The sequence below is a fragment of the Larimichthys crocea genome, chromosome X (genome assembly GCF_000972845.2).
Source record: "Larimichthys crocea isolate SSNF chromosome X, L_crocea_2.0, whole genome shotgun sequence".
NCBI classification, from domain to species: domain Eukaryota; kingdom Metazoa; phylum Chordata; class Actinopteri; family Sciaenidae; genus Larimichthys; species Larimichthys crocea.
The window spans coordinates 8,262,416-8,282,754 of record NC_040020.1 but is presented as its reverse complement, the minus strand read 5'-3'; the positions used below and the strand labels follow the sequence as shown (position 1 = coordinate 8,282,754).

The following is a 20,339-nucleotide window of genomic DNA, read 5'->3' as shown; positions in this document are numbered from 1 at the left end:
ATGGTTGGGTGACCTTTGTCCGCGTGGTCACTTCCCTCATACGAGCCGTGCCCCGCGGTCACATATAGCACGTACAATACAACCCATTCTCCTCATGAATGCAGCCACACAAACGTCGCACATGTGAGCCTCTGATGCCGCTGTCACTAATTCATTTCAAACATTCAATTAGTCTGCGAGGGCGTGGAACTTCTTCCAGCTCATTGGAGAACATGTAAACATGTACCTGCAGCACAGTGTAACCATGGAAATCACATGCACCTTTCATTAAAAACAGACGGCTGAACGAGGAGCTCGCGGGATCGATTCCCGTCATGTGACGACGGGCTGTAGATGATCCCGCCTGAGCCATGATGAGAAAAGATAAATTTAGAAGCACATACTGACGCACTATGCAGCTGATGTATCTTCTACACGTTATAAAGCCACATATCAACGCCGTGCCTCCCTCACACACACACACACACACACACACACACACACTCTCACACACACACACACACACACACACACTTCCTGCTAAGCCCCTAATCGCCAGCATCCTCATTTTCACTTCACTTGTTTACCCACACAGATCAATCGAGCTGATCCAGCAGCTGCCGGACCTTGACCTCAAACTAACCCTGACAGATAGAGACATGCTTACTTTACAGCACACATGCAAGCATGTTCTGTGCACACGCCTGTTCTGTGCGCATGCATGTACCACACGTGTGTTTGAGAGGTCACTATCTTAAATGCGAACGTGCACGCTCCGTGTGTGAACGGGTCCACCTGGGCTCACGGTGCACACGTATACTCAGTATGTGCTCCACGTAAGCGTGCGCCTGCATGCCTACATGCTGTACATGTTTAAAGCTATCTGCATGTGTGCGTCTGTATTGGCATGCGTGTGTCAGGAGCGCTGGGCTGTAACTCACTCTGACTGCGAGGCCCCTGCCAGGGAAAGCTGTGGGTCTGGCAGGTCTCAGCAGGGCTCTAAAGCAGCTCTGCAGCTCAGCTTGGCTCCGCCGGTGGCTGCGGGCCCGTCTCCATGTCACACTGAAGAGAAGTATTCGAGAGAACTCCTTACTGGGAGGCCTCCAGCATGAAAACAGGGCAATGTCATCATGTCTTATTGTTGGCAGCCGCGTTAGCTCCACAATAGGTTCTGAGGCAGCGAGCTGAAAGGAAGCACGGACATTTATGCCAGTTGATTTGCGCAGTGTTTGCCATTTTCCCATGATGAATGAATGGTGGCAGGGGCTCTGTTAGAGCTGCTGCAGGCCTGCCAGGTCTGCCTTAGAGAGTAAGCATCAGTGTGTCACCTCTTAAATCTTAAATCAAACTCTATCACTGGCTCTTTAATGGTTTCCCAGCAGCGATACATCGCATTTCCCAATTTATGATTCAGCAGACCTCCATCGGTTCCTCATTTTAACGTGTTCCCTGTAACACTGGCAGATACGGAGGGGCTGGTCACAGATATTGATTGGCATTTACATCAGCCAATTGTAAGTGTGAGCGGAGGCTTGTGCTTCCAGTCTGTGTACTACAGAGATGAAACTACAGCTCATTACTTCACTTTCCTTTCTCTGTCTCCACTTGTTAATCATAATAATAGAAGTACCTGGACCTGCAGTCTGTGTAAAGTGCTGCAGCAGCAGCTGTGCCTGCTTTAAACCTGAATAGACTTATTGTAACATTCATAACGTGTCTGGCTGCCGTCGGACCTGCATATGAATCATATGCTTTCTTACAACCCGCCTCCAATTTTCTTAATTCCTCATGGGGAGAAGAGCAACAGTTAAAAATCCATCATTGTACTCTCCAACAATTTGAGTTCAAAGTGATGTTTTGGGATCAGTTACTACGTCTGTCGACTTATTTCAGACACAATCCAGGTAATGTGATCTTTAATCTGCCATCTGTGAAACACAACACAGGTGAGGCTGCTGCCTCTGCACACAGCTCGAAAGACAAGAAGGACGGAGGAAGGTGGAAGGGGTGAACGAAAAGACGTGCAGATGTAAAGTGGGTGAAAAACACAGAGAGAGAGGGTGGTTAGTGGGATGAGATGAAGGAGAAATGGGTTGTAGTGCGATGGTGAATGAGTGAGTGAGAGAGAGAGGGGTTAGGGCTTGGACTCTGACCCAGATTTTAAATATGGTCTACTGACAACCTGATCTGACCGTACTGCTGTGTGGTCCTTCCTTTCTTTCCACTCGTTACGGATGTATGACGACCACACGCCTGCTCCGTGCAGCCGGCGCTCGACGAGCCGGAGCACGTTCGGTTTTTAACGTTAAAACGACGACGAGCTCGAGGTCACCGGATTCTCTCTCTCCTCATCAAACACAGATCGCACAGAGAGGAAATGTTACTTACATTAAAGCACATGTAGCTGCGTGACAAGCGAGTTCTTCAAAACATTTTTCTTACAGGCATAAAAATTCAAAGAAGCAAAAAATGTCTCCGTGCACCAGTAAGAGAACAGTGGGTGCAACCTGAAGTCTTTGGCAGACGCTGCTGGCTTTGGTCTTTTTGTTTTTGCTGGTTTGCTGGCAGAGCGCTCGCCTGTTTGGTTATTTTATGGCCAAGCAGGAGTCAGAACTAAGCCAACTCCTTTAGAAGAAGAAATCAAGATTTTTGGGTGTTTGGCAGGGTTAATGGGATTATGTTTTTTTTAATAGCCAGCATTAATAATTTATAATCAAATCAAATCAAACAATAGTTTGTTGTAAAAATGTGAGTGAGTTAAAAGGAGGACAGCCACATCTTTACATCGGAGGAGTATTCTTGTCTTTTTAGCAGAGCAAAGTCTCATGTGCATTTCTTAAATTTATAACCCGCCTGCCTGGATAAACATGAGCACACACACACACACACACACACACACACACACACACACACACACACACACAAAGCCTCCTGTAATGTGTGTTGAGATCGTTGGGAGTTAGGTGACAGATACTGAGAATGCTTGGGCCTAAATTAAGCCCACTGCTTCATCAAAAACATCCTGCCTTCCTGCTTCAGATTGTGGTGAGTTCTCGCGGGGGCACGCAGGTAAAAACTCGTAGATGTGTTCACGGATAAAACCTGAAATATGTTCAGATAAAAAAAAAAGTTGTTTTTTAGTGAAAGAATATCAAACTGGTCGCTGTGATTCAGTCTGTTATAATTTTAGTTATTACAACATCGCCGTAACTTTCCTTCTCATTGCAACATGCACGTCAGGGAGCAACATGTGCAAGAGTGTGTGTGCACTGTATGGATTCTGTACTGTAAATGATTACATACAGCTATTCATGCATACACACGCACACGCATGCATGCATGCACAGATAACAGATGTAACGCGTAGCAGCGTTCAGGACCTCGAAAGTGAAAGAACTTTTGTCTGAAGTGTGAAGTTGCAGAAAAAAAGAGTTTTACAGGCGAACGAGCTCATAAACCACGACGCAGCGTTTAACACTTTGTTGTTAGAGCAGCTGAAACAGGATTAAAAATCTGGTTAATGAGTCAATAACTGGAGCTGTGAAGGCATCAGCGCCCTCCTGACACACCGCTACATGTTTCTATGCAAGTACAGGAAGTTTAAAAAGCGAGCTTCACTTTAAAGACGGCATTGTTCCACGACGTGGTGCTACTTTCACTTAAAGGTAAAGCTTTGAGCACTTCTTTCCATACGCTCACTGGGAAAGAGAACATATTTACCAGCGTGTACACACACACACACACACACACACAATCACAGTATGACCCATATACAGTAACAGAGAGGTGGGAGGAGGAGGGGGAGGCAAAAAAAAAAAGGAGGCCGGGAGAGAGGCGGAGAGCTCTGCACCACTCTGCTCCAGCTCCACTTCCACCGGTGACCCCACGGCTGTAAATCTAACAAGTAGAAGACCATTTCTTACTTTTTTGCAGCACTGACGAGAAGTGACGGTCAGTGTTTAACACGGACTCATTACAACCTTTTGGCACGTCCAAGTCGAGATGTTAATCTCTTTGACGAGCGAGTTCAGGAGGTGAAATCTGAATCAGATGTTTTGGACTTGTTCGTCTAAAATATGAAATTGAAGCGATGTGATCTGGCTGACACGACAACAAATGTCACCGCTGGTCTCGTTTATGTTAAGCAACAACTTTAATGAAGCCGTTTCACTGCCTTGACATTGAGTTGAGTGAGCAGAGGTAAAAAGAAGAATTTTAAAGAATCATTAAAAATTCAGTTCTTCTTATTTACACCCACTCCAAAGCTTTCTGTGTGACAGCTGCCAGCAAGAAGAAAGAAAACAAAGAATGAAAGAAGAGGTGAGAATGGAGAAGAATCTAACGAATACGCTCAACTTCCAGGAAAACATTCCACTTAATTATCTTTGATGCCTGCAACACAACACACGCTCCGAGCCGGGCAGATCACACGAAGCAGAACGAGGCCGCCGCCGTGCTGCTCAACAGCTAACGCCGGCTTTGACGACCAGGAGTGGATCAGGTTAGAGCTGGAGTGACGCTGAAGATATTCGTATCTGCAGCAGTGTTCCACCGCCGTGCCAAAGCCTACCCAAATAAGTCCTCGTAATTTAGCATAGTCAGGATGAAACGCTGGTGGCCAACATACAAATTTAATGTTTGCCTACCTAATCACCTTCAACACGAGCTGGAGACTGAGAGGAAAGAAAAGTGCCGACAAGAGTCTCACGTTTCCAAAAAGACTTCAACGAGTTGACCGTGCTGGTTCTGATTCTTTAGGGCTCGCCGCTTTACCTGTCCACCCCAACTATATCTGAAACGCAATCCCAGGAGTCGCACTGGATTGCGTAGCATGCATCTATTGAGCCATAAATCCATGTGCAACAATGTATTACTCATTCTGACAACGCTGATCTGAGATCATTGCTCTGGAAACGTGTGCACCACTCTTCCTGTAATTACTCCTATTTCTGCGAACAAAGCATGGCGCCCAAAGCTGCGTCACAAATCTTCTATATGCTGATCGCCAACAGCCACGAGTTCGACGGTCCAACACCTCAGCGGGAAATCGAAAACAACACATGGACAACAGTATCAGTTTTCTCTGATTTGACATAAATCATTTCAAGTTTCTCCTCTGAATTTTGCTTCATTTGGTCCCACCAAGATCCTGCAGAGATTATTTGTGACCTGCCAAAGAATTGAGTAAATCTATGGCTACCGTCCAGCCAGGCGTTTTATGAGACTCTTTTTTGACTTATTTTGCAATTAACTGAGATAATCTTTTACAAAATGGAGAAACATGTTTTCAAAGAATAAAAGCGGTGATGCATACGCATCAATAAGTGTTCCAATAGGAGTATAAATGGTCTTCAGATGTTTCATACATGCCGAGATCAGTAACGGCCCAACCCAACAGATGCAGGGCGTTGGGGATGGAAATGAGGGTGCGACAATGACTCGTTTTATCCCTTGTAAAATAGACTCTTGCGTCAGAATGGTTTGTTTCTTATCTCTCCTATTTTGGCTAATTCTGTGACTAATTCTACTTTTTTTAAAATAAAATGCATCCACTGCCAAAGTTAAATCAGATATAATCATCCTGGAACATCCGTGCAACTCCCAACAAGCTCGCATTAATCATGAGGCAACGGTCGAAGTTACAGACGGCTCGCTCGCGTTGCAGCGCCTTCCGGGCATTAACGCTTTTAAAATGAAGTTTGTTAAGGTTTGATTTTATTTGACCCGCGCTCGTTTATTGGATTATTTTCTGTGAGAAAAACGCAGTCACATAAACAAACCTGCGAGCGCTCGCACAGACAAAACTGCACACACACGAGGAATGCTTGAATTTATGTTAATTGTTCCTGGAGGGACTGTTTATTGTATAAAAGGTGCTTATTATTCAAGCTTTTGACATTTTAAATAATGAAATGAAGTTGCTCTGGTCCTTTAATAGCTTTTCAGACGCAGACTGTGTTAGCTTTGTATTAGAGCGTGTTAATATGGATGGGTGGAGGTGGTGGAGGAGGAGGTGGGGGTGGTTGGCAGGACGAGGACTGATAAGGGGAATTTGGCTGCGCTGATAAAGTTTAAAAATTTATCCTCTGAACTCCATCACCCGCTGACCCCTCCTCCACCTCCATCCTCCCATGCATCCTTGGGAAAGGCGCTCTGTTTATTCGACCATGTACATTTTCCTTTATAACAAACTGATTTATGGAACAACTGTAGCTGTTGCTAAGGCTCTGCAGGCAGGATAAAAACTCTCCTCTGTCTCGTCTGTTGATGTTGCCTTGACACATATTCTCCCCCTGCTTAATAAAACCACAGACTATTCCACAATTAAGAGCTCAGAGAGTTCGAAGCATCACCAGACGATCAACAGATTTAACTCCTGTTGACCCACATTGACCTGTGATCAGGTGAACAGTGTCTCTGTCATTCGTACGTCTGTTCTCACACTATGTAACTTTGGGCTCCGGGTCGGGAGAAGTACGTAACGCTTTACGGCACTAAGTCACACAGCAGCAACTATTTCACTGATTCTGGTGAAACTGGATCATATTTTATGGAGGAAATGTTTTCTGGTTTTCCCTCTGATGTCCTCCGGCTGCTCCGCCTCAACTCTCTGTGATTTACAGAGTTTATGATGGACAGTGAAGTAAACTGCTGACAGCTGTAGCTGCTGTTAGCTCAGTTCGTCAGCTTGGCGGTGAGCTCAGAGCGACGGGTACCCGTCGCTCTGAGCTCACCGCCAAGCTGACGAACTCAGTGTTTGTACCAACACGACTAATCCTGGACTACCAGGAAGAAGAAGAGGAGGTAACCAGGCTCAGCAGCTTCTACGGACATGATGGCAGAGGAGAAGAGAGTGAAGAGGACGCTGAGTCTTTATGCTAAGCTAAGCTAAGTGGTAGTCTGATGCATGATAATGTGTCTATGAACAAACATCAACACTGCCCAAAATAACCCATGCATACCAAGCACAACCAGAAAACAACGAGGAATGACTGAAGAAAAATCAAACCCTGTCACATAAGTGTCTATTTAGGATGCAGATGTAAATGATATTTCTAAAACTGTTGTTTTTGGAGTCGGGAGGGAGCAGCGCTGCTGGTTCCTATGCCCCGAAAAAATACGATTGGTTCCAAGCTCCAAGGAGGCACGTTGCTGGACTTAAGGTCGCCTCAGGCATCGCCTGTCACTCTGCGGCTCGCATCACTCTGGTGCCAACATAAAGGAGCTCTTCACTCAACGCTCTGCAAGGTATAATCCACAGACACAGGCAATGTATTCATGTCCACATCAATTGCAAAGGTTACGGCGAAAGAAAAAGCAATGCAGATGCTGATATTCCACAGAGCTGTCGGCTGCACATGTGCTCTGCAGATCAACAATACTCACATACAAGAAGCATAAAAACACGCACACAATCTCCCTTTCTTCTGCAAACCAACTATGGAAGGATCATGCTGTCCCCATGACTGATGAATTTGCCAACATGAAGACCAAAAAAAAAGCAGCAATTGATGTTTTCCAAGTGGCTTGAATAACTTCCATTGACAGCTTCGATAGAAGCGGAAAACCTCTTTTCTGTAATGGAAGAAGGTTTTTGGGGACGATGGGTTTTCCCTTTTTGTAATAACCTCAGAGCCAAGCTTGGCACGGAGGCCTCTCTGGACTGTGGAGGATGTCGGCTCGGGCCAGACAATGGGACCTCATGTGAGCCACAGAAAAAGATGAGAGCGAACCACGAGGCTCTGTCATGCCCCGATTAGCATAGAAAATGTTTACTTCATCTGTCGTTAAGTACAAATGTTACATAGAAGTTTGAGCCTACCTCCACTGCAGAGTGTTCTGACACGGCTCACCCTCTCAGCTGTGAAGAGGAGTGTGCAGAGTAAAATGGCCACCTCTCCATTATCACCGCTGGAAAGGTTGGACAGATAAAACACACCGCCGCAGGTTTGTTTGGTGAGTTTTGGCAGTGAAACTGTTTCTTTGGCAAATGATCCATCCTGCCAAAGCAAACCAACCGCTTTTCCTCACCCCTAATACACACACACACGCACACACACACACTTCACTTGCTGACTCCACACAATGGCATGACTGTATCTGCAGCATCAAACAAGCATCTGCCAATCGCCCCGCAGAGCTCATTGTTACTCAACAACGCCGGGGCGCACACACAAGCCCCGAGCCGAGTTCGGCCTCCCAACAAAAAAATGTTTTTGCAATGCAAAGAGAAAACGGCGATGAGGTCTGCCAACATGCGTCGGTGACCCCAAACAGCCAGAAAACAACGTGACGGTTGGCAAGCCAAGAGGAGGAACGACTTCTCAAAATATTTAGGCTGAACCGGAGCTCAGGCGGTCACTGTGAGGGTCACATTTCTCTGCATGCTATAGCAAATACTTTCACACAATACATCAACCCTGTGAGCACGAGACAGCACTTTGTTTATGTATATGCAAACATGAAGACTAACATGAGGGGGAAAGATGAGGCCCAGCTGCAGACTGAAGGGAATCCAGCAGAAAGTTCAATACCTGCGAGGAGTTTGACGTCCCATGAAAAGCAAACAGTCTTTGTACGAGTGTATGACTGAGTACACGTGTGTGTGCACAGTGCTGACCCGAGTCTAAACACCTCGTTTCGACAGATGTGTGACAGACAGAGACACACCTTCTGCACCTATAGCTGAAGGCTGGGAGTCATGTGACCGCCTGGATGTAAGACGGCGTGCAGCGTGGCCTCGTTCTATTTGTTGAAGATTACAGCACGCCGCTGCCAAACCTTTTCTCAACTGGATCAACTGGAATCCGCGTCCTCCCAGAGTTGATTTATTGATGCTGGAATCCACGAGTGGGTCCCTCACATCAAGTTCCTCCTCCCACATTTCCTAATAACTACTCGCTGTTTTTCAAAGCCTGCTGGTTTACTACACTCGGTTGCACCATGTAAAAATGTCTTAGCAAGTTTAGTGATGTGAAAATCGGTTGCTAGGAAACATCTGCAGCCCTGTCCAATCAAAAACAATCAATAATGTAAACAGAAAGCTCGAGCATACCTTCCAGAAAATAGCCAACTGCCAGCTTCTCCTGAAGCGGCAACCTCCATGCCAACGCAGAAGTGGCAAAAACTGCAGTTCCTCTAACGTCCACTTGAGGCTGGCTCCAGAAGTGAGTCAGTCTCCATAAGTCCCCATGTCCAAATGTCCAACTTCACAGCAGAAATAAACATGTTTACAGCCTGGTACAAAAAACAGTTTTGGTCTCTGTAGCTAATTTCCCCGTTCATGACAACTGTACTGAGGGTGAATTTATATACAACTCACCTGTTCACATTATATTAAGGCTTAAAGTTATGCAGGGTTAAGAGCGTGGACGCTTTGACTGACAGGTGGGTGTGGTTACAGATGGCCAGTATGAACAGCCCGGTGTCATTCAGCCGCGTCTTTGCCGATTTTTAGAGGAAGGTATAAGAGACCGGACAGCCAACCTCACTAAATCTATTTGGTTATTTATGGCGTGCCTGTGCAGGAGGCGATCCAGATGTTTTAATCACACTGGATACAGTATATAGATACTAGACATTTATTTTTATGCTTTTTTCTTCTGAACGCATCCTGTATAAAAACAGACAAACAAACAGCTCTGCAACGTGAGTGACATTGTTTTGGGGAAATTTAATTTGAAATCTTTGCAGTTAACGCCTTGCAAAGTCTGTGTGCTGCAGCCCATTTTAATTTACATGGTTAACATTATAACAAGGCTACGTTTAAAGGAGGCAGTGGACAGCAACAGATCACATTTATTTGGCTGGAGGTATTCCTAAGACAGGCAGATCACCATCACAGATATATAACGGCTGATTACTCCCCTCTCTGTTTACTCTAGTCATACCACAGCCCAGTCTCAGAGGCTCGTCGGATAAAACCAGGTCAGGAGGGTTCGCTCTCATTTTTTAAGAGGGGGTGCTGGAGGGATCCACGCACGGAAGATCTGCTCCAGTTTTTCTCCTCGCCCTCTCGCTTTTGTCTCCAGTGTTTGCTCTGGATTTGAGCGGTTCTTCGAGTGTTGGAGCAGCCCACACCCTAATGGCAACCTGCGTTAAGAGCCAGCAACAGGGGGGGGCCTGAAATGAGTCATGGGCGTGCCCCTTTCACCTGTCGAGTCATGCCACCGTGCTCGTGTTTTCTGCTGCGTGTGCAGATATTTAAAAGTCGTTGCCTACCCGAAAATCTTAGCGACAGGTGTATAGGACAGTGTTGAATGAGTTCACACACAGACTCGATGAGTTAACGCCTAATTCAACACTGCTCACATTCAGGGACATCTGCAGGTTCATCCTGCTGAGTCTGAGGTAGATAAAGAGAAGCTGTGGTGCGTGTCGTGCCGTGGCCCTTTCACCCGTTTCCTATTGTCCGTCTTGTCATCACTCAGTACAACTCTGTCATCCACAGGCTCGCTGTAGTGGCACATTTATCACTGTAAAGATGGATTTACGCAGCCGTGAAAGAGCTGTTCTGTAATCTGAGCGGCAGAGAAGAAAAAGGAGCTACTGGACTTCAAATGTCAGCCTCTGTTCTGTGGATGTAGTTTCAGAAAGCTGTTGTCAGTTCTTTGAAAAAAAAAAAAGTTCCTTTGATTAAATATTTTGACACAGTTGCCTAATTCAAGAGCAGACAGACCTGCACCGACTTGCTGTAATTTAAAACTCAAATATAAGCAGACAGGCACTGGAGTGAAACTCCTGTTTCAAAATGCCTCAATATTTACACTCCATAATGCCTCTTACTGGATTAAAACCAGGACCTGAGTCAGTCTGGCCTCCCACGCTCAGGTGCTTCTACAAACTATAGTAGCACTTAGCCGAGCCAAACTTGACGATTTCACATCTTCTCTTACACCCAGAACGAAATCAGGAGGCCGGTGCTGAAATTCAAACGGCTTTTTGTCAAATCATGATGCACGGCGTGCAATGGCTGCAGAAAGAAAAAGCCAGGTGACCGAGAGCGAGAGCGGGAGGGGAGGACGGGAAGTCGTGTGACTCAGCGCTTACTGGAGTGGATTCAGCTCCGATAAAAGAGTTTTAAGAACTCATTTATTCTCAGTTTGAACATCGTGTCGCCCTCAAGGTGACGAAACTGGATGGCGTCCGGCTTCCTGTGTGATTTGTGACTTTGGCCACGAGCTCGCTCGAAGCTTCAGTCTGACCCTGAGGGAGCGATGGCGGCTGGATGGCGGCTGAGCAGCAGCCACGTGGGGAAGCACACTGTCAGTCCTGTGATAGCCGTATGAGATTCCACATGCTGTGATGAGTAATTCCTCCCTCCCCTCCTCCATCACCATGTGGTTCATGGGCCTGAGTCATCGTCCACACTTTCCCTCACTCCCTCTCCCCTCGTCTCTCTCTCTCTCTCTCGCGACGCTAAGAGGATTCTTCCTTCCCTTCTTCAGCGGCGGCCGTCCCACAGGGAAACTCAACAGAATCGCCTCCCTACGATGACTCACTCACCAACATCGAGAGCTCCACTCCACACACACACACACACACACCAACCCACTCTCCAGCCACGACAGCCCACCTCACCACACCCAGGCCTGGATCCCAGTCCACCAGCGGCCTGCTCGCCTCGCTCTCTGCTCTCTATCTGCCTGGTTGCCATTTTCTGAATCTTTCTGTCAAGTCGTCTCATTGTTGATCTGTCTTCATACCCCCCGTCTGCCTGCCTGTGTTTGTACAGTGCATCTTAATGCTCTCTGAATCTGTCTGTGTACCTTCGCCGCCTTGCCAGCCTGTCTTATTTGTCAGTCTACCTGTCTACCTGCCTCTCTGTCTCTGGTTTTCAATCCGTCCCCTGGCACACGATTGCAAAGTCAAAAAACAGAAGGACACGGAGCGATGACTCCTCCGTCTGCATTTTAAAACTCTGAAGACTCGGGCAGAAATATAATGACGGTGTAATTCATAAGTCTGCCAGAGGGAAACATTGGTGTTGTTATTAAAGAGACATTTTTCATGCTGCCAGTGCAGAGACACGAAGGTTTAAATCAGCGCGCTGTCACGTCTGCGCTCTCTGAATCGAACCTGTGGAACCATCCAGGATGTGCGACAGGTTGTCGGTGTGAATCCCTGCAATGCCGCTCAGAGATCCTCCACATGTCGTAAGGAGATTTGTTGACCATTGCAAGAGCAATAAGGATTTTTAGGGGCATTATGACTGGGTTAATAAAACACAGCTGCCCCTAAAAGTCCCTCACTTTTCTTGCTGCCTTTTCTCTCTCCCTCCCTCCCTCCCTCCCTGCCTAATCTTTCTATGTCTCATTCCAGACTTTTGAGATCAAACTACAACATTTCACTGGCTCCCTGAGCGCGATTTGGTGCATAACTTTGGTATCTGTTCAGCCGTGGCTGAAGAAATGCAGTGAAACAACCTGAAGTGACCACAGCGTCTGAAGTTTGACCTTTTCAGGGACTGCTGGGGTCATATATTTTCACTAAAAAAAGCCAGCACGCTCTCCAGTATTTATGAATTGTATATTTATAATGGCAGAGTTTTATTGGGTTTCGCAGTGACGTTTTTAAAAGGGGGGTTGAACGAGTTCAGAGCAGAATTTCCGAGAAGGAGCCGCTCCGTGTGTTCATTACGAGTTCAGCTTTCACATACAAGTTCAACACAATCCCAAGCCTCTTTTTTACCTCAGCAGAGTTTTCTATATGATGCTCACAATAACATGTCATGCACCGATAGCTCGTGGTCAAAGTGAGGACTGAGTGAACTCAGTGACCGAGAGCAAGGAGGAAGGGGGGAGGGAAGAAAACCTGGGAAATGTAAGGAAAGCCTATTTAAAGTCTTTACAAACGCTGTGCGCGGAGAATATGAGACAGCCGTGGTGGAAAATAAAAAGATGTAAGCAACACTGTGCAGTAAGTGGCGAGATGAGTCCGATTGGGCCTTTTAAACAATGTGAAATGCCACTGAGAGAGGCTTGGCAGGCGGTAGCAGCCAGCACTGTTTAATATCACAACTTTAATCAGCACACTTGGTGACTATCCCAGAGCTCCCCGTAGCCATACTGCTTATTCAAACCAGGCTCATTCCACCAAGCCTCCCTTACTAGGCCCTCGGCTCTCATGCCGGCACTGGCTCGCACTCGCTCTCTCTCTCCTGCAGCATATATGGAGAGCTTTTGGCCGGAGCGCCTTTTATCTGACGTGTCATCGCGCGTTAGTGGGCTACGTTGGAGGGAATCGGGGATGATAATCGAGTGCATCTCCACCGATCTGTTTCTCGTGTATCCTCTATATTTGATTTGTCTGATTATTTTCTACGTTTAACGTAAATTAGCAGCAGGGTGTCACCTGCGGCCGCGAGGAATTTAATTAGACGGTGGACAGCTTATTAGAGTTGTAACGAGAAATAGCAGGCTTGTAAAGAAACAAACGACCTGCCACCGACGTGTCAGCTTCCACGTCCAGTTTGAACTTTTTCAGACAGAAAAACGTTAAACGCAGCGACCCCCCCTCCTGTCCTCGGCCTGTCAGCCTCGTCGTGATGTGGACGGGGAAGTGTTTTAATAATCACTGAGGTCTCGTGTTTTTTAAAATAAAAATCCCATGCTTCAGCGAATGTCTTACCTATGTGTCACTTGCAGCACGGAGATGCCACCGAGGCCCAACAGCTCTATTAATTACATAAAGCATCTAGTGTCAGGATGCTAAATTCATTAGTGAGGTATGTATGGCATGCCAGGGTCAGGACGGATATAGAAACAGGCCTCCAAAACAAGTTCTTCCCCTCTCTCTCTCTCTCTTGACACACTTGTTTCACATAATAGAGCACGGCACTTATTCATTTCCATATGTCGAGCTGCTCGTTTACATTCAGGCAGGATTTGAGTGAGTTTGCTCGGAACGCAGCTGATTTAAGATCACGAGCGAGATGAATTCAGTTTTTCTGTTTTGGCCTATTTTTCCTCTGAAGGGCGAGAAAAGAAAAAAAAAGAAAGAATTGATTTGTTTTGAAACTATTTGTCAAAAGCTGCAGCAGAATGAGGCCAGCTGAGGAACCACAGCCACTTCTTCTTCTTCTTCTTGTTTGTTTTATTCCACATGAACGTGAAAGTTATTCATCATTGTAGCATCAGATAGAAACGACCTCTGCTCTTTGACGAGGCTGGAAAACTTCAAGTTTGACTAATCGAAGCTGTTTGTAGTCTTTTATTAAGCGGCCACGTTCACTTGTTGACCCTCTGAGCTCATCTAACAAAGCCACTGTAGCCACTGCAGCTTCATGCATTAAAAGCCCTGACCTGACACTTCCCTTTCTTTCTATAAAACCAAAACCTGCAGCAGACGTGTCTTTAATCTGCCTTGGTGGTCACATGAGCCAGAAACTGGGACTTTGTAGGCCAGTTGAACAAATTGAGGACTCACCTTGCCCGCAAAGACCCAGCCTCTGACACATCCTCATCATCCTCAGTCCAGGACACCTCTACATCTTTGAAGGAATGTTTGCATGTGTGAGCACGCCGATACATACCCGCTGATCCGCTCTGCGCCTGCACAAAGTAGGTGATGCTGTCCCCGGCTGGTAACCTGCGAGGCGCACCGGGCAGGTGTCAGCATCCCGGAGCCATATGGAGGAAGGGAGGGAGCGAGGGAAGAGGACTTCACGTTAGAAAAGAGAGAAATAAATAAATAAACGCGCAGACTGTCTGGTTGGTTCGTCTGGCTGCGTCTGAAGAGCGAAGTTGAACTCTGAACACCGTCCAGCAACCAGCAACCAGCAACCGCCGCCGCCCCGGTCATATCTGATCACTTGGGTGTTACACGCATCCCAAATTTAGCTAGATTATCCTTCGGGGGAGGGGGGAGGGGAGGGGGGAGAGGAAAGGGGGTGAATTGTCTCTTGGAAGAAGTCGGACAGTCCCCCAGCAGAACCAGAACCAGCACCAGCAGCTCGGCCTGTCTTCTGTCCAAGGAGAAAAAACATGCAGACGCAACAGTGTCGCCACTTCTCGTGCCCGTCTCTCCCCCTCCGCCCTCCCTGCATTCATAAATAACAATAATAATAAAAAGAAATCTTCCGTTTCCCACCGAGAGATCCCCGGTGCTGTGCGGTGCGGTGCGGTGCGGTGCGGTGCGCACCCAGCCAGCCAGCCAGCCAGACGCCCAATATCCAAAGCTGAGAGGAGACAAGCGGGCAGACGGAGGGAGAAAGCAGCCTGCTGCTGCTGCTGCTGCCGGAGCTGGAGCTGGAGCTGGAGCCGGATCCGGAGCCGGAGCCATGCTGCAGCCTCGACATTATGAGCAGGGTATTCCCAAACAGCTGGAAGGAGCTGATATATGGTGCTGCGCCCTCGTGCTGGGCCCTCCCCAAAATGGACCGGTGCTAAGTGGTAACCTGGTTATTTTCAGCGCGTCACTGGCCCCGCTCCAATTATAGGTTTCCGTCAGGGGGGGCGCAGAAGTGTGGCCCCCGTTTATTCCCAATTAATCTGAAAGAAGACTTTAGAAAGCCCAGAGTAATGTCCGAGTGTGTGTGTGTGTGTGTGTGTGTGTGTGTGCGCCTGGAACTGCGCGCATTCCTGCGGTGTGTTGTCTTGTCTCGCCCCGGTCCACATGCGCCACACACGCCGTCGCTGATCGATGCCGTCCGTTCAGGACGCGAGACCCACTCCGCGTGCGTGCGTCGTCCAGGTTCATCACACCTCTCACGTTACCTCCGCGCGCAGCAGCAACATGTGAGCGCGCTGCGACCCCTGCCGGCGTGACGCTGCAACTACACCGTGTGTGTGTGTGTGTGTGTGTGTGTGTGTGTGTGTGTGTGTGTCTCACACATACACGCGCACACACACACACCTTTGTTTTCCTTTAGATCAATTAGTGTGTGATCACGTGAAGCTCACACCCACACACACACACACACACACACACACACACACACACACCTTTCATATTTATACATGTTTTATTTTACACATCAACACTTTATTTGACGTCATAATTGAACTCGTATTAATTGGATTGTGTCGTGTCTCGTGCTGAGCTGATCTGTTTTTCTGCTCTGACACGTTTCATCGTTTCATCGTTTCATTGTTCTGCTGACTCTGTTCTGTTTCTTAATGTTTTCATGTATTCTGATAGTTTATGTTTTATCTGACATTTTATTTTGCTCTGACACTTCTGATAACTCCTGTTCTTCTATTTAATCTAGTCTGTTCTTATTCTAGTCTGTTCTTATTCTAGTCTGTTTAATTCTAGTCTGTTCTTATTCTAGTCTGTTTAATTCTAGTCTGTTTAATTCTAGTCTGTTCTTATTCTAGTCTGTTTAATTCTAGTCTGTTCTTATTCTAGTCTGTTTTTATTCTAGTCTGTCTTATTCTAGTCTGTTTAATTCTAGTCTGTTCTTATTCTAGTCTGTTCTTATTCTAGTCTGTTTATTTCTAGTCTGTAGTTTGTTTTATTGTGACAGTTTAAACTTCTGTCCCGTTCCATTCTGTTCTGGAGGTCATGTTCTACTTTCAGAGCTCTCTCTTTGTGTCTCTCCGTCTGTCTGTCTCGCTCTCTGTCTGTCTGTCTGTCTGTCTGTCTGTCTCTCCCTCTTTGTCTGTCTGTCTCCCTCTCTGTCTGTCTGTCTCTGTCTGTCTGTCTCTCTCTCTCTCTCTGTCTGTCTGTCTGTCTGTCTGTCTGTCTCTCTCTGTCTCTCTCTCTCTGTTTGTCTCTCTCTCTCTCTGTCTCTCTCTCTGTGTCTCTCTGTCTGTCTGACGCCACAATAACACCGGAAATGTGTCGTCTTTTCAAAATAAAAGCACTGACCTGACACATTGTCTCTTTGTTGATTTAACTGTCCACGTGCTCGCTCTCTCTGTGTGTGTGTTACATTGAATCCCTCCGTCCACACACACTTCCTCTCTCTCGGACACTTTATTTTGTAGACTAAATACTGTTTGCAGAGACTCTGTTTTATTTTGTTAAGGGTGTGACCGGACGTGCTGTGATGATGACGCTGACTTGACTCATGAAGAGACGCGGTGCCTGACGGGAAGAGCCGGCGTCTCCTCTGATGTCAGGTGTGTCCTCAGCGCGTGCACAGCTGGGCGGATGGTGAGCATCACCTGTGACGTCACATCTGGAACATCTGTCACGTTGGTGAGTGTGTGTGTGTGTGTGTGTGTGTGTGTGTGTCCTGTTGCTCTGCAGGTCCAGACTTCTCTGCTCGGTACTGACAGATCAGGTGGATCCGGTTCAGTCCTGGTCCGGGTTTATTAATACTGTAATGACGTCAGAGTGTGTGTGACTTACACATGACTTCATTATATTTATATTATATAATATAAGACACTGTACTGTGCGTATTAAACAGGATTCAGTGTCATGCATTAAAATGCAGCTTTGATTACACATTTATATAAATAATATCCATATATTAATATTTGTGCATAGTAGTTTTTAGCTGTGTTAAGTCAGACACCTGATTCTGCAGAGTAACTTTATCACTGAGACACAAACAGAAACACACAGTGTGTGTCAGCTCAGCTTGTGTGTGTTCACGCACTCGGATCCTTTTTACTTCACTGAAGCATTTTCAGATGAATGTCATTGAACGCAGCTCACACACTGACACAGGAGACATTTCACTGCAGATGGAGTGCTGTACTTTTACTGCTGATACTTCAACTGTAATTTAAAGATCTGAGAAGTTCAGCTGGTGACGTCGACCTTTAGAGGAACTGCCGACAACCCAGAGCCAGCAGAGACAGGAGGGCCCCGAAATGTTTGGAAGCTGCTGATTTAAACTTGAAATCGTTGTTTTACATGTGTTTTAAGATATAGATAGATAGATAGATAGATAGATAGATAGATAGATAGACTTTATTTATCCCAAGCTGGGAAATTATAGTGCAGCAGCAGCATTACACAAAGTGACAAGTGACAACATGAGAATAAAAATATACTATAAAGCAAACTGTACATAATAAAATATCAAAAAAGCAATAGTAAATACGATGAAATAAAATATATTGTACAGATGTATATACAGCAAGTTGGCAGTGTTGATATGTACAAAGTAAGGAGAAGTGTGAGGTGACTGTAGATTGTGCTTTAGCTGTTGTTGTACAGTGTGATGGCATGTGGCAGGACAGATTTCCTGTATCTGTCCCTTCAACAGTGGAGCTGTAGCAGCCTGTGGGAGAAGCTGCTCCGCTGTCTGTCCACTGTGTGGTGGAGAAGGTGCTGCTCATTGTCCATGATGGAGAACAGTTTATTCAGCGTCCTCCTCTCCACCACAGTCTCCAGAGACTCCAGTCTCAGTCCAACAACAGAGCCAGCCTTCTTGATGATCTTCTCAAGTCTGTTGGTGTCGCCGGCTCTGATGTTGCTGCCCCAACAAACAACAGCAAAGAAGATGGCACTGGCAACAACAGACTGGTAGAAGATCTCCAACATCTCGCTGCACACGTTGAAGGATCTCAGCTTCCTCAGGAAGTAACTAGTAGCTAAAACTGTCAGATAAATGTACTCAAGTTAAAGTATTTGCCTCTGAGGTGGAGTAAAAGTGAAGTACAGGTACAACTATGAACTAACCTGGATCACAAAGTGTTATTTGAATCCTGAATGTCTCACAGAAAAAGAAAATCTAACGTTTTCTGTCACTCTTCCCACATCTCCTCAGATGGTGCGTTCAGGGTCAGATGGTGCGTTCAGGGTCAGATGGTGCGTTCAGGGTCACAGATCTGGCTCTGTGGTTGGAGTTGTGGAGGCTGTGCCCACAAACTTCATCGTGTGTCACCCTCTTCTTCTTCTTTCTCCCTGCAGTGCAGCGGCTGGCGCCCGGCTGCAGGCGACCCTCTCCATGGTCTCTCCCACTATGAAAGCGTTGGTGGATGCCGTGTGGGCGGTGTGGAGCATCGGGGCCTCCATCTATGACTACATCCACACCAACGCCATGGAGGAGCGCATCCACGCCCTGGAGGACGTCATCACCATACACCAGTGTGTGATCGGGCTGCTGTCCGCGGGCGTGTTGGTGCTGCTCACCTACATCGTGTTCAAGAAGCTCTGAAGGACTCAGACAGGTGGTGTGGTGACACACCTGACAGGTGAAGTCATTAGACAGGCCACAGGTATCATGTGGAGGTCCAGCTCTCTTTTAAAGGCTGCCCAGTATTTAATATCTTTAATTTTCATGTCAAATGTTGATTTGATGTTAAATTTTAGTGGCTTAACAACCAAAACGATCAATTTTTTAAATACTCAACAGGGTTAAAAAGCCTCTGAAAAAGAAGCATCATGGGACGCTGTGACTCAGCAGCTCGCTCAGCCTGAAGCTGTTGATTAAAACATGTCACATTTGAACCGTTCAGTGGATAAAAATACTCTGCGTCAGCACAGACACTCCATTATATCAGCAGCAGATATGAACCGTTTGATTTGTAGTCGTTGTGAATAGAGTGTGCCGGAGCAGAGACGTCAGCTGACTGCGATGTTTTCTGGGCATTTGATTTTCTAAAGGGATCATTATGGAACAGTTAGTGCCTTAAAGACATCGAGTGTTTTTATATCACGACTGTCTGCATCTAAAACGTTCACGTGTGTCATTATTGATCCATGATCGTGCGCTGTACATGATGCTTTTTTTCCATGAATGTTTTGTCATAACTCACAAGTGTCCTTAAAGACTTTAAATATATTTATGTCTAGTTTTTTAATAGGCAAGTTTCCTGTAGTAATATTTATTATTTATGGTTGTTTTTTTACAGAAGCCCGAAGCAGTCATACATTTTATTTCCAACTTCTTCTCAAGATAACGAGTTCATTTCATTTGTTTTTGTTTGAGATCTTGAGGTAGAAGCTCTGTACGACCATGCATTCATACATTTTAATTCCTAAATTCATTTTATTTGTTTCCTCAAGATTATTTATACTCTTATTTATGTCACTATCATGAAATAACTGATGTTATTATCCAGAGAAAACTGGTTAATTTCCTCAAGATAACGAGTTAATTTATGTATTTTCTCGAGCTCTCGAGTTATTTGTCATTAACTCGACATAACAAATGTTATCACGAGGTAATGGGGTAATTTTCTCGAGATGGTGAGATAATGAAATGTTTTTATGAGATAACGACATAATTAATTTAAAATTAATTTGTTGAAAACAGAAGAGATAAAACACATGGCCGCTTCGGGCTTTAATAGTTTTTATTTAATATTTCTGTATCGATGTGTGAAATAAGAGTTTTAGACCTTAACAGATGTTTTTGTGTTTGAAGAAGTGTTGTGTCATAGAAAGTGATCGCTGAGTTTAGAGGTGTGTGTCGTATCTTTATTCTGTCTCAGAGGATTCACAGCAAACAACTA

At 46.0% G+C, this 20,339-nt stretch overlaps 1 protein-coding gene across 1 annotated transcript in view; it reads left to right on the top strand.

Moving 5' to 3' along the window:
• Positions 1-20,212, top strand: part of LOC113746612 (uncharacterized) — a 64,423-nt gene extending 44,211 nt beyond the window's left edge. Inside the window, exons 5-6 of the mRNA XM_027282987.1 lie at positions 16,952-17,124; positions 18,793-20,212. Of these exons, the coding sequence (XP_027138788.1) occupies positions 16,952-16,958 (7 nt within the window). The 3' untranslated portion in view covers positions 16,959-17,124; positions 18,793-20,212. The remainder of the gene's footprint in view (positions 1-16,951; positions 17,125-18,792) is intronic.
• The last annotated feature ends 127 nt before the right edge of the window (positions 20,213-20,339 follow it).